The 14,789-nt window shown below is 41.0% G+C and overlaps 1 protein-coding gene across 7 annotated transcripts in view; it reads left to right on the forward strand.

Moving 5' to 3' along the window:
• The window catches only part of stn1.S (STN1, CST complex subunit S homeolog), a 46,105-nt gene extending 41,192 nt beyond the window's left edge, over positions 1-4,913 (forward strand). For 4 of the 7 annotated variants that reach the window (XM_041570587.1, XM_041570588.1, XM_041570589.1 and 1 more), the window contains 2 exons: positions 3,075-3,196; positions 4,364-4,913. In XM_041570587.1, the coding sequence (XP_041426521.1) occupies positions 3,075-3,196; positions 4,364-4,774 (533 nt within the window). In that variant the 3' untranslated portion in view covers positions 4,775-4,913. 7 annotated transcript variants of the gene reach the window in all.
• Positions 4,914-14,789: the final 9,876 nt, after the last annotated feature.

The raw sequence follows: 14,789 nt of genomic DNA on the forward strand, positions 1-14,789 counted from the left end.
GGTGAAAAATGACAGTTTTACACTTCAATATTAGAAAACCAGTGACACTTAGTAAATCGAACGTAATTGGAAAAAGTCATTATTTCTATCAGAAAATAACTAGTTGTTTGAAGGTGAACAACCCCTTTAAGGGTCAGGCCACACAGGGCGTTTTGGGGAGATTTGGTCGCCTCGTTTTTGCGGCGACCAATCTCCCCAAATGCTTTCCCTCACTCTGCGCCGGCTAAAATGAAAAAGCGCCGGCACTAATCACGCGTGGCGATTTGTTTTCCGAAGTCACCCCAAGTTTCCTCTGCAACTTCGGGCGACTTTGGAAAATGAACCGCCGTGTGTGATTAGCGCTGGCGTTTTTTTTTCATTTTAAGCCGGCGCAGAGTCAGGGAAGGCGTTTGGGGAGATTGGTCACCGCAAAGAGGGGGCGATTAGTCATCAGGCGACCAAATCTCCCCAAAATGCCCTTATACCAAACTATAAATAGAGTAGTCCTTTGTGTGATCATCAGTATATGTGTGCTTCTCAATGCTCAAAACCCGTGCCGGAGTGCAAACATTTCCAAATGAGAAAGATAATAGCCGGAGAGCACTTAATTCTTCAATTAAAATGTCATCTCTTTATTCGCACAAATTACTGCACAACATGTTTCGGCGATGAAGGCCAATGTAGCCGAAACATGTTGTGCAGTAATTTCTGCGAATAAAGAGATGACATTTTAATTGAAGAATTACGTGCTCTCCGGCTATTATCTTTCTCATTTGGAAGCCCCTTTAATACTCTTTAATGAGAATGCATTGTCTGTATACTTTCATGAAATTGAAAAAAAAAAAATAGTGGGTGTTACATAGACTTAAATGGAGGGGCAAATGGAAATGCAGGGGATGTAAAAAATATCTGTAATTCGTTTTTAAAGGGCCTCTATATCCCTTTCTTGATTTATCAGCCTTGGAAAGGGGAGATTGTGCTGTGGCCGTAGCTTTGCTTGACCACCATAGTGTTTATTGTTCAGATATAATGCACTGTGGGGACAAGAGCCGAACCGACTATATCTGAGATCAGTTCCTCTCTCCATAGCTTGAGACCCCTGACCGTTTGATTGGACCACCAAGTGCGAAATAGAAAATCCCCTAATTTCCTGAACCCTATAAAATGACTGGGAGAGGATTACGTGTAATGCTTCTATGCATTTTACCAACATATATTTCCTATTTCTAAACTGAAATACCTGTAAAATGTTACCGATATTCCTTCGTTTCAACGGCTCCAGCAAATAATCTAACTTTTGACCATAGAATATCTCCATCCTTTTATATGAAACAATGGAATTCTGCGCTATGAGCCAGAGAACAAACGTTAGCGACATTTTGCAAGGATTTGGACGTTCTTTCAAAATAAAGACGAAAAAAAAAAAAGGCCAAGTCTAAGGAGAAATGTGTAATCCGGGGAAATTGGAAACATACACTACATTGGACCAGTTTTCATTGATCTTATGTTATTAGTTACTCCTCACTGGACAGTACCATTCCTCCCAAGGGCAGTTGCTGCTGGAGTGAGGAGACCCTCATGAAGGGGGATTCTATAGGGTGAAAACTGTAGGAAGTGCCTTGGGCAAAAGGTTTTAAACTTACATTGGGGTTTTTTTTTTTTAAGTAGACTTAACAGCAAAGTGACTGATTCTCATACAAACGCTAATGACCGAAAACCAAGTGAAAGAGGTGCCTTGACCCGGTTTAAGTTCCTGCATAACAAAGCAAAGGCAATGCTGACAAAGATTGTGCCCACAGGGCTCAGCAGAGGGCAGATTTAGGAGCTTAGCAGGGGGTAAGAATGGCCATACACAAATTTGTTACTGTTGTGTAGTTTATTTAGATATAAACAGGATACATTCTTCCCATGAACCTACTGGGCCAATGGACTTGGACACTCTGGAACTAGCAACATGTTTAAGTCTTTTGGAGAAAGATGGTTAAAGGCATGGATGCACCGAATCCACTATTTTGGATTCGGCCGAATACCAAACCAAATCCAAATTTGCATATACAAATTAGGGGTGGGAAGGGGAAAACATTTTTTACTTCATTTTTTACTTCCTTGTTTTCGTGATTTCCTGCAAATTAGGATTTGGTTCCGCCAGGCAGAAGGATTCGGCCGAATCCAAATCCTTCTGAAAAAGGCTGAATCCTGGCCGAATCCCGAACCGAATCCTGCATTCGTTGCATCTAGGGTTGCCACCCGGCCGGTATTTTACCGGCCTAGCCGGTAAAACACCTGCCAAGGCCGGGCCGGTATTACAAATTTACCGGCAATGTAGTTGCCGGTAAATTTGTAATACCCTTCAAAAAGAGCCCTCGGCCTGCCCCTAATCCCCTGTAACTTACCTTTTCTCCTCAGTCTATGGTTCTCCGTGATGTGGCCCCCGCCCCTTTTGACGTCACGGCTCGCCCCTTTTGTTCCGCCCCCCACACAAGCCGGTAAAAAATATAAGAAAAGGTGGTAACCCTAGGTGCATCCCTAGTTAAAGGGGTGGTTCACCTTCAAACAACTAGTTGTTTTCAGATAGATCACCTGAAATAACGACTTTTTGCATTCACTTTCGAGTTTCTACGTGTGACCGTTTTTCTAATATTGAAGTGTAAAGTGTCATTTTTCACCTTCTAAAGCAGCTCTGGGAGGGGGGGGGGTCGCCGACCCTGTAAACTGTCTAAATTGATTTAAGGGGTTATTTATCAAAGTCGAATTTACCTCAATATTTTCTGCTACAAACTCCGATCAAATCCGCTAGGGCCTTTTACATTTGTTTATTATTACATTTTCCCGAGAATTTGCTTTGCGGGAAAAAAAAAATCAGATTTTCACATTTTTTTCTGATCTTTCATCCGATTTTCACGATTTTTTCATCAGCCAAAGGCCACATGTTATATCCTACCATTGTACCTACACCATGATATGAGGGTCCAGCCTTTCTTGCTGTTTCCTTGTGTGCATTAGACATTAATATCATTGAGCTGTGCTGCTTTCAGTTCTACAGGCTCCACTCCTCTGAATGTGCTGTTAATAAACTTCTCTTGCCTGTTTCCCAGATGCAGAAAAAGGCTGCCACTTTCTCTATATCTTGACCTGTGTCCGGCAGAGCTTTGGCTCCAGCGTCCGTGAGACTGTACTGCGGCGTGTCATTGACACCCTGGAAGGAAACAGCGATATTGTAAGTACCATGGAAAAATACTACACGGCTTTTTAACAGAAGTGAGAGCTCTCCGAGGATATCGACTATCCTGAAAGCTGGGAAAGCGCCAGATTGGGACTTTAATAGACGTTTTTTATGTTAAGCTCATTTAAGATCATCATTGTGATCTTATGCAGCTGGAATGGACCAAACCATGCGCAATTATTGATCATTCATTTTATAAAGTACAGTGATAAAATTAAAGATTATACAATGATATAATGTCTCTTTTTTTGCGTTAATAATTTATTTAAATGGGTCAATATACTCCGTCACAAGGGATTGTTCAACTTTAAAAAACCTTTTAGTTTAATGTAGAGAGTGATAGTCTGAGACACGTTGCAATTGGCTTTTGTTTTTTATTATTTGTGGTTTTTGAGTTATTTCGCTTTTTATTCAGCAGCTCTCCACTTTGCAGTTTTGGCAATCTGGTTGCTAGGGTTCAAATTAACCTAGCAGCCGGGCATTGATTTGAATAAGAGACTGGAATATGAATAGGCATGGGCCCAAATAGAAAGATGAGTAATAATAAATGGGAGGAAGAGTCTCATTAAATTCTTCCATATTTGATCTGCTGAGATCTGAAGGTCCGGATTTGACCACCTGCTGAATATCTGAATTGGTGTCATGTGGACAAAATAAACAGACTAATAAATGCATCGGTCCACTTAATCAACAGTGAAACTAGTGAAACTTAGCCAGGGCCGCCATTAGAAATCACGGGGCCCCATACAACAACATTGTGGCGCCCAAGCCCCACCCCAGATCCCGCCCACTCCACATCACAGTTAAAAGACCACACAGACATCAGCGCTAAAAAAGTAACCCCCTCCCACACACACATGTTATAAAAAGCTATTGATGTTCAGGGCCCCCTATAAATTAAAAAAAAAAACATTGGCGCCAGGGCCCCCCATAAAAGTATGTTTTTAAAAAGCATTGGTGCCAAAGCCCCCCTTACGTGTTAAAAAAAAAATTGGGGCCCAAAAGAATATTTTTTTAAAAAAAACATTGGTGGCAGGGGCCTATAGAATATTAAAATAATACATTGGGGATTAACAAAAAAAAAACACAAATTGGAATTCCGTAGAATTGAACTCATGACTTCAAGACTTTCGTGACTTAGGGTATTTTTTGTCACTTCAGGACTTCAATTTCAGCTGTTTTCGTGACTTTGGGTATTTCGGCGCTTTGGGACTTGGGCTGTCCGGCTTTTCGGCATTTCTGCATTTCGGCTGTTCGGGACTTCAAAAACGGACGCACGGCTTCGGCGCTCTCAAGGGGGGTCCGGCTCTTTCAAAAGTGCAGTCCCGGGTCCGGGACACTTGTCCCCCCCCTGATGGCAACCCTGCGTTTAGCATCTGGCAGAAACCTAGTGGATGCTCTAATCAGCCTCTGCATTGCCCCTGGCCATGCTCTAAGCAAACATTTTTCCTTGGAGCCAAAAAACTTTTAGAGGCTGGTAAATATGAAATATTTGTATCTATTATGGCATTGAGCACAAAGTTACCTAGTTTGGAACGTTGCCTTCAGAACCTTCTAAATAAAGATAGATGAAGGTTTGAAGGCACTTCCATGCGTTGGACTTTTGCATTCCCCTGAATGATCTCATAATGTCAAACCAGGAGGTCTCTTTCAATATATTGACATTTAGGGGCCCTTTTTAATAAAATTTGAATTTTATGTTTTCTCCAAATATTCTTTTTTTATTTCTCTAAAACTCTAAGAAATCAAGATGGATTAAGTGGAAAAACCACTGGAAAACTCTTAATACAAAACTATGCCAAATAAAAGTAGTTGAGGTGCTATAGAAGTTAATGGGAACTGTGCTGATCCTATTGGACTTTTTTTTTTTTTTTTTTTTTTAACCATTCAGACTTTTAGAGGTTTTCAGAACTTTTTTCTTTTGCTAGCAATTATCCGAAATTTTTGGAGGTTTTAGAGATATTTGTATTTTTTTAGTGCAGTCTTCAGCAGTTTTGTTTTTTTTGTTCGTACTTTTCATAACTGAATCTTTTAATAACTTTCATGGCTTTCATGTTTTTAGAGAAATAGCTTTTCTATTTGAATGGTTTCAAAAATCTATAAAATCACTAAAATTCCACCTTTAAGAAATGAGCCTTTAGTCTTTTTCTCTAGTATTTTTTTCATGGCAAGTTTTCCTTTCTACCCAAAACTAATTGGTCAAACCAACAATGTTTTGCAGGGAGACAGTTGATGTATCAGACTGGTAGCTATTCAGTTTATAGAGGAGATTCTAGATCAGTGATCCCCAACCAGTAGCTCGTGCAGTCGGGCGCCCCTAGGCCGCGCGGTCTCACCTAGCGCCCACCTCACCTCCCCAGCGCGCCAGCGAAAAAACGCAGCTGCAGTAATCGCATGGGGACGCACACGTCCCCATAATGCAGCTGGGCGGCATGCCGCCCCTATTTTTTTGCCGCCCTAGGCCCGGGCCTATGCGGCCTTGCCGCAAATCCGGTCCTGAGCTCGTGAGCAACATGCTGCTCTCCAACCCCTTGGATGTTGCTCTCAGGGTCATCAAAGCAGGTGTTTTTTTGTTTGTTTTTTAATTCAAAGCTTGAAAGCAAGTTTTAATTGCATAAAAACGAAGTATAGTGCCAAGTAGAGCCTCCTGTAGGCTGCTAGCTCACATAGCTACCAAATAGTGAATCAAAGCCCTTATTTGGCACCCAAGGGACTTTTCCATGCTTGTGTTGCTCCCAAAATCTTTTTACATTTCAATGTGGCTCACGGGTTAAAAAGGTTGGGGATCCCTGTTCTAGATGGTGAGAACCCTACAGAACACATTATGGGATGTTACATGAAATGTTGCCCGTTATACCCTTGCAGTGTGCATAAGACTATGGGCCTCTTGTTAAGGTCAATTTCAGGACAATGAACACAGATAATCGTTTATTTGGTTTGACTGGACTTAGACCAGTTTTGTTCCAATTAAAAAAAGCAAATCATATAGTCCAACTTTAAGACACTGTGGGGCAAATTTTCCTAAATGGCGAAGTGATTAACGCAGGTGAAAATTCGCCAGCATGACATCGTTTTGGTACTTCGCTACTACTTTGGTAACGGTCGCTAGCGAAGGAGACTCTAGCTGTAATTCGCTCCCTAACGCCAGGCGAATTTGCGCTCTGGCGAATAGACGTAACTACGCCAATTCACTAAGATGCGGATTTTACTGAACGTTACCTCTTATGCCAGACAAATGCAGGACTGCGGGTTGAGCTGTCAAAAGCGGGACTGTCCCTCTGAAAACGAGACAGTTGGGAGGTATGTTATTTGTGCTTTTGCCATGATATATTTTGAAAAATAGAATTCAAGTACAGAGAAGAGAGAGTATTTATTCTTGGCTCCCAGTAGGGGGAGATCTTTAGAAAGAAACTGTCCTTGCTAAAGAACCAGAAACATTAGAGTAAGTATGGAAACACTGTAGAAAATATATCTATGAATCTTGGAAAAGTTTAAGTTCCGTTTATATGAACACAGCATGACAAACATTATAAAACATCTTTTATTTCCAGCTGTTGAGTGACGCATGTTACAGCAGCCCAACAATGTTGCACCCAATTGCATTGTAATTGTCTGAAAGCAGTTCTGCAAATGAGTGTTGCCTTGGAAGTTGTTCTGCATAAACTGCTGGAGGGCTGCAAGTTACATGGCCATGGTTTCTTCTGAATTTGGGGCCATTTCTGTCAGTCTTGTGCTGCACAGCAAAGGGCCCACATCCAACCAAACCATTTTTCAGAGGTGTAAATGTTAGGGACACATTTTGGACCTTTGTCACAACAACACGCCCTCTGAATTAGCCCCAAGTGTCTGAGATTTTGCCCAAGAGAGAGAGATTAGTGGGGTGCACAGAAGTTGAAGGACCTGCAAACATCTCCACTATTGGGGAGGATGGTCTGTTTTTGTCAGGCACCGCAACTCTGTGACGGAGCTTGCGCTGCCTTCCCCCCGGGCTATTTAAATTTGGGCACATGCGCAGTTATACTTACGTCAACTCGGAAGAAACCTCTGAATCTGCATGCTCCGTGGTCCAGTCGGTTCCTGATTCCTGCCCGGTTCTAGATTCGGCTCAGTCCTTCTCCTTGGACGTGATGCCAGATGTAAATTTGGCTCAGAAGCATACTCAGAATGAACCTTCACTTGTCTTAAAGTGGAAGAGATCATTTTAGCTGCCAAGGGTATAACAAGATTACAACTGTTTATGATTTAATCACAAAAGACATGGGGCAGATTTACTAAAGGGTGAATTTTCGCCACACTTCGCACCACTTTGCCAGGCGCACATTCGTTACCACTACGCTAATTCACTTAAATGCGAAGTTGCGTGCTGGGCCCGAGCGCTGGCGACTTTTTCAATTTGAACAGGGCAGGTACATTAAAGTCGTATGGACGTCTTTATTAGAGATGTTGGTGCAAACCCTTGAAGAGGCCACTTTTTATTACAAATGCCCAAGGAACCTGAATAAAGACAAAAGCGATCCTCTAATGCCCTACACATGAGCCCACTGTAAAGTGAATGTTCCATGGCCCTCAAATGTCTGGGGAAAAATATTAAAGGGATACTGTCATGGGAAAAACATTTTTTTCCAAAATGAATCAGTTAATAGTGCTGCTCCGACAGAATTCTGCACTGAAATCCATTTCTCAAAAGAGTAAACAGATTTTTTATATTAAATTTTGAAATCTGACATGGGGCTAGACATTTTGTCAATTTCCCAGCTGCCGCTGGTCATGTGACTTGTGCCTGCACATTAGGAGAGAAATGCTTTCTGGCAGGCTGCTGTTTTTCCTTCTCAATGTAACTGAATGTGTCTCAGTGGGACCTGGGATTTTACTATTGAGTGCTGTTCTTAGATCTACCAGGCAGCCGTTATCTTGTGTTAGGGAGCTGTTATCTGGTTACCTTCCCATTGTTCTTTTGTTTGGCCGCTGGGGGGAAAAGGGAGGGGGTGATATCACTCCAACTTGCAGTACAGCAGTAAAGAGTGATTGAAGTTTATCAGAGCACAAGTCACATGACTTGGAGCAGCTGGGAAATTGACAATATGTCTAGCCCCATGTCAGATTTCAAAATTGAATATTTTTTTCCCATGACAGTATCCCTTTAACCCAAACAAGTTTGTTAGGACTTTTGCAGGCAATCCCGCTTAAAAAAAGGAAAAGTCGCCAGCATTTTCGGCAGACAGGATATGATGTAAGTGACCTAAGATTGAGGAAGATCTAGCTTCATTTTAGCAGTTCACCTGGTCAAAGTCAACTCTGGCGAAAGAGGTAACGTTCAGTACAATCCGTATCCGCATTTGCGAAGCAACGACCATTTGCCAGAGAGAAAAGTCGCCTGGCGACAGAGTATGAATTGTTGTCTGCACCTGTTAGTAAATTGGCGACGTCCCTGCGGCTAAGGGAATATTGAGAGTGGATCATATATCAATATAATTGATTCTTGCAGCATTGGAGAAATAAATGCCCGATCTGTCAACAACCAGGTGTCAACAATCCATATGCTGATAAGAAGCTTCGGTCAGTTAGTTTGTATCAGTGTTTCACATGTGCATGTCCTACCTACAGGTCCTGAGGTTTTCTGGATAAGGGGTCTTTCTTTAATTTGGATCTCCATACCTCAAATCTGCCTCAAATTATCAATGGGTGAAAGTGAAAGTTCATCCTTTGATAAATACGCCTTTCGAATTCCCATAGAAATGAATGGAGAGTGGCGGAATTTCACTCTAGCGGACTGGGTGATCTCTAACTTCACTCTTTGATAAATATACCCCTGTGGGTCATATTGGGTTTTTGGATAATGGATCCCATACCTGTATTTGTGTATCATGAACATAAACCAACCCTGTTCAACCCCATATATTAAGCATTGGTCTAAAAAAATGTTATTTCATTACATCTCTTTGGCCATGCATACATTGATATTAACTTTAACGAATCCCAAATGCACAAGATAGTAGGGTGCACAAATGCACATCATGGGGTGCTATAATAGTAAGTACCACTGCTTCATTGTAGTGTTGGGGTCCAAGGTTCAGTTTCAGCCAGGGCTCTATCTGTAAGGAGTTTGTATGTTCTTCTTCCTCCCACACTCCAGAAACATACAGGTTGGCTAACTGGTACCATATAAAATTGACGCAATTTTATCTCAAGATGGACCTAAGTCTATGGGGCAAATGCACTAAAGGGCGAAGTGGCTAACGCTAGCAAAAATTCACCAGCGTGACATCATTTTGTTACTTTGCCGATTTACTAACGGGCGCTGGCGTAAATTCACTAGCGAAGTGGACCTACTCTAGCATTACTTCACACCCTTACACCAGGCGAAATTGCGCTCTGGCGAATGGACCTAATTACGCTAATTCACTAAGTTGCGGATTTTCGTCAACATTACCTCTTGCGCCAGACTTTACTCCGCCACCTCAGACGAAGTGAAGTGCAATAGAGTAGATAGGGATTGCTCCAAAAAAGTTGACATTTTTTCTAAGTGCCAAAAAACGCTGGCGTCTTTTACCTTTTTAAGGGTGATAGGCTGAAAAAGAGCAAATTTTTTTTAGGGTACCCAACTTCCCCCTACATTTAATAACATATGGCACCTAAACTATACAGTGGGCACATGTGTAGGGCATTAGAACACATTTATTAAGGTTCCCTGGCCTTGTGTAGCGTAACGTGTTTTCTGCTGCATAGACGGCCATTGTGCTTTAACTGCACGCCGTATGCAAATTTCTGATCACTAGCGTAACTTCAAACCACTGATCGTAACATCGGTAGCGCAACTTCACAAACGATCGGTAACTTGTGCGCAACTTTGGATCTTTGTGAATTTGCGCAGCCCTGGCTAATCTACACCTGGCATTGGCGCAAATTCGGAGGTAAGTAAATTTGCCCCTATTAGCTTCACAGATGTAGGGAATGATGTAGAAATTCATTGTTTTCTCATAATGCAATGAATATACTGTTCCAATGAGGTAGTAGACCCCGGTGCAAAATCTTTACTAAAAGTAGACCTCACACCGGTAATGTCTGGGAAGCCCTGATGTAGAATGTACTAGTTGGAAAGGTCATAAGGAGACACGTGCAAAGCCTAAATAAATAAACCAAAACAATGAGTCCAATTGGCATACCATGAATAAGGTTGTCAGTTCAGTGCTGGAAACCATACAAAATCCAAATCTACAAAGGAGCAACTTCAGAACCACGGTAGGTTAAACTGCGATTCCCTGTGGAATGTAAAATGCTGCCTGGGAAACTTAAAGGAGAAGGAAAGTACGTTTTATCAGAAAGGTCTATATAAATTCACAGTAACCCTCAAAGTAATGCTGCTCTGAGTCCTCTGTCAAAAGAAACACAGCATTTATTTCCTTCTATTGTGTACTCATGGGCTTCTGTATCAGACTTCCTGTTTTCAGCATAAACCTCCAGGGCAAGGGATTGAGCATGCTCAGTTTGCTCCTCTCCCCCTCCCATCCCTGATGTAATCTGAGCCCAGATCTATGACTGAGCAGGGAGAGACTCAGGCAGGAAGTGATGTCACACCAAGAAAATATGGCAGCTACTATCCTTAACAAACAGAGAGAGCTTCTAGAGCTGTTTGATCAGGTATGGTAAAGCATTCTACACAATAAATATAGTGTTATAGTTTGCACTATTGTGGCTAATCTATAGTCAATAGACTGCTTTGCTAGCTTTCCTTCTTCTTTAAGGCGTTTCATTTTATTCTGGTTTTCTCATTCAGGTTTGCATAGGCTTGTCATCTTGGCTCCCGCAGCATCAACCACTGCTTCATCCAAGGAGAATTGAGGACTATGTTTCAAATAACCTTAAAGGGGAAACTACTTTGTGCACTTCTAAGAGAGAAGAAAAATATAACTCTCAGCATCTTCCATTAGTTGTTTGGACCATTAATACATTATACATGAAATAGGTTCATGTTATTGTAAACTGGCCCTTGTGTATTATGAGTGCTATTTTCCATTGTTATGCAGTGTATCTTCTGCCTCCACAAAATGATGAAACTAATTATAATAAAGAAGTTTATATTTTCCATTAGGAAGAGAAGAGAAGGGTATTTTAAAGGTCTGTGCTACAGCATTCTGGTGAGTGGACTGTTCTGATCATATATTGTGTCTGGCTGCCAATTGAAAACAATTTATCACCCGATCCAAAGATACTGAACAATATATAAGGGTTAGATTTACTAATGAGCGAAGTGGCCGCCGCTAGCGAAACTTCACCAAAATGGCAATTCGCAGGGACAACGCTAATTAATTAAAAGGCTTATAGGACAATTAACTAGCGAAAGAGCTCACTGCTAATGAAGTTTCGCTCCGTTTCACCAGGCAAATTTTTGCTAAAGTAAACAATCATTATTCCGCAAATTCATCAAAGGGGCAAATTTACTAAATGGCGAATTGTCACCTTGGAAGGCTCCGCCACAGCAGCACTTACGCTTATTGATCAAAATGCGAAGCTACATGTAGGTAGACGAATGATGGTGAAGTTTCGCCAGCGAAGATTTGTCAGCATTTGTCTGCCGAGTCATAACTTGGCATTTTAATAATGTGCTGCAAATTAACGTCTGGCGAAGTGTGGCTGAGCCTTCCAAGGCAAAAATTGGCCCTTTAGTAAGTTTGCCCCATAGGGGCAATTTTACTAAAGGGCGAAGTGACTAACGGCGAAAATTCGCCAGCATGACATAGTTTCGGTACTTCGCTGATTTACTAATGGGCGCAGGCGTAACATTGCTAGCGAAGGAGACTGACACTGCCGCTCATTTGCACTCAATCGCCAGGCAAAGTTGCGTTTTGGCGAAGGGACGTAACTACGCTAATTCATTAAGATGCGGATTTTACTGAATGTTACCGCTTGCACTTGACTAGCCTAGTGCAACTTCACCAGCGTTCATTGTTGGTGAATTAGCGTTGTCTGAGAGAATATTCGCCCGGCAAGGTGTTGTGTTGCCTTCCGAAGCCATCGGTGGAGAATTTTCGGCGCTTAGTTTATTTGCCCCATAGACTCTACAGTATCTCTCTAATGCGTACAGATTATAAATACCACAGCCATGTCAGAATATACCGACTCCATCTCCCTCCCAATTTCATTGTTCAAGTGTGGTGGATTCAGCCTGAAGTCCAGTTACAGTGGGATTTGGCACAAATGGTCATTTACTGTCTTGGATAATCCTAAGAATAAACTACATTGACTTTATAGTCATGTTTTTTGTATATGTGATTTTGGTATAATGTTGTGAGCTAAGGGTGGTTGTCCAAATGGCAAACTACAAAACGTGTAACAAAACCCAAAATCTGTGTCTTCTATCCTTGAGGAACAGACACACTTCTAAACTGGCACTACAGTCAAACCCCAATTTTTACTTACCTCCATTTTCCTATGTCCTTGATTTTGCATCATGTTCTAAAGCATTTCATTTGGAGCCTTTCCTGGATTTCAAGTCATTTTCCCCACATTTTACATCAAATATTTGGCCCATTTCCATAAAAAAAAAAAAAAAAACAGCAAAAGTTAGTTTCCAGCTTTTTCTCACAGTTTACACGATTTCACATGTTCCGGGTTTCTGAAAACGGCCTATTCACCCGGAAAAAAAAACCTTGGATTTTTTTAAATACATTTCGGCTGGTCTTTTTTAATTTGAATTTTGACCTTTTTTTTATACGAAATTTGATAAATCTGCCCCTTAGAGAGCAGTTTTAAACTCTAGGCTGGAAAGTGGATAAAGTATAAGGTTTTACCATGCAAAGTCCCCATTTTTATAAAGCTAAAGTATACCCCTTGTTGAAGTGCAGGGAATAGAGATTGTGCTGCACATATTTATTACCTACAAAAATAAGTCTCTTTTTATATTTCTCTTTTTGTATGAGATAAACAAGGAAAATCCAATGTAGATCATTACATTACAAGAGAACAATGAACTCCAGTTTACAAAACAGCCACAACAAAGGGGGAAGGGAAGGTGTAAAGTTACAGTGATATCCTGAGACTCATTTTGAAATTAGCTTTCACATTATTTTATTTTGCATTATTTAGAAAGGAGAAGGAAAACTATATTCACAGGAGGGTGCCAAAATATTACCCCCCCCAGTTATTATAACTGCTAACCTCATCCCCAGGATAGTGTTCCTGTTCTCTAAAAACTGAGCTGGCCCAGGGTATAGCTGTGGGAAAGGGGTTGTTCGCCTTCCAAACACTTTTTTCAGTTCAGTTGTTTTCAGATTGTTCCCCAGAAATAAAGATTTTTTTCAATTACTTTTAGTGATGGGCCGAATTTGTGGAGTTTCGCTTCGCCGAAAAATTAGTGAATTTCCCGCGAAATTCGCGAAACGGCCAAAAATTACTTTCCATTATTTATTCTTTACTGTTTTTCCAAAATCTAATTTTAAAGTTGAATGTTCCTGTCTCTGGTGTTTGAGTCTGGCAGCTCAGTAATTCAGGTGCTGACTCTAAACTGTTACAATTTGCAACATTTAGGGGCAGATTTATCAAGGGTCGAATTTCGAAGTTAAAAATTCTTCGAAATTTGACCATCGAATTGAAATACTTCTACTTCGAATATCGAAGTCTGAAGTTTTTTTCATCGAATTTGGGTATCCTGCGGTTGAAGTAAAATCGTTCGATCAAACGATTAAATCCTTAGAATAGAACGATTCGAAGGATTTAAGCGATCGATCGAATGATTTTACTTCAACTTCCAAAAACGTAGAAAAATGCTCTAGAAGGTCCCCATAGGCTAACATAGCACTTCAGCAGGTTTACTTTGGCAAAGTATTGAAGTCGAAGAGACAGTACTTCGATTATCGAATGGTCGAATATATTTTCGAATCGAATTCAAAGTCGTAGTATCTTATTTGATGGTCGAAGTATCCAAAAATTACTTCAAATTTAGAATATTTTTACTTCGAAAATTCCTTCGAATTCACTTCAACCCTTGATAAATCTGCCCCTTAGTTGATCCATTTCTCATCAGCATCTCTGGAGTATTAGCAACTATTGTATCAATTCTAACAGCTGCCTGTAATGAAACCCAGAGATTCTGCTCAGCAGTGACATAGATAAGAAATGTATCAACTTAGGGGCAGATTTACCTAGGGTCGAATATCGAGGGTTAATTAACCCTCGATATTCGACGTCAAAGTAAAATCCTTCGACTTCAAATATCGAAGTCGAAGGATTTTGTGCTATTCCTACCGATCGAACGATCGAAGGAATAATCGTTCGATCGAACGATTAAATCCTTCGAATCGAACGATTCAAAGGATTTTAATCCATCGATCGAAGGATATTCCTTCGATCAGAAAATTGTTAGGAAGCCTATGGGGACCTTCCTCGGTAAGTTTTAGGTGGCGAACTAGGGGGTCGAAGAATTTTTTAAAGAGACAGTACTTCGACTATCGAATGGTGGAATAGTCCATTCAAAGTCAAAGGTCGTAGTCGAAGTAGCCCATTCGATGCTCGAAGTAGCCCAAAAAAACATTTGAAATTCTAACTTTTTTTCCTCTCTTCCTTCACTCAAACTAAGTAAATGGGCCCCTTA

This window comes from Xenopus laevis, chromosome 7S (assembly GCF_017654675.1).
Source record: "Xenopus laevis strain J_2021 chromosome 7S, Xenopus_laevis_v10.1, whole genome shotgun sequence".
Taxonomy (NCBI): domain Eukaryota; kingdom Metazoa; phylum Chordata; class Amphibia; order Anura; family Pipidae; genus Xenopus; species Xenopus laevis.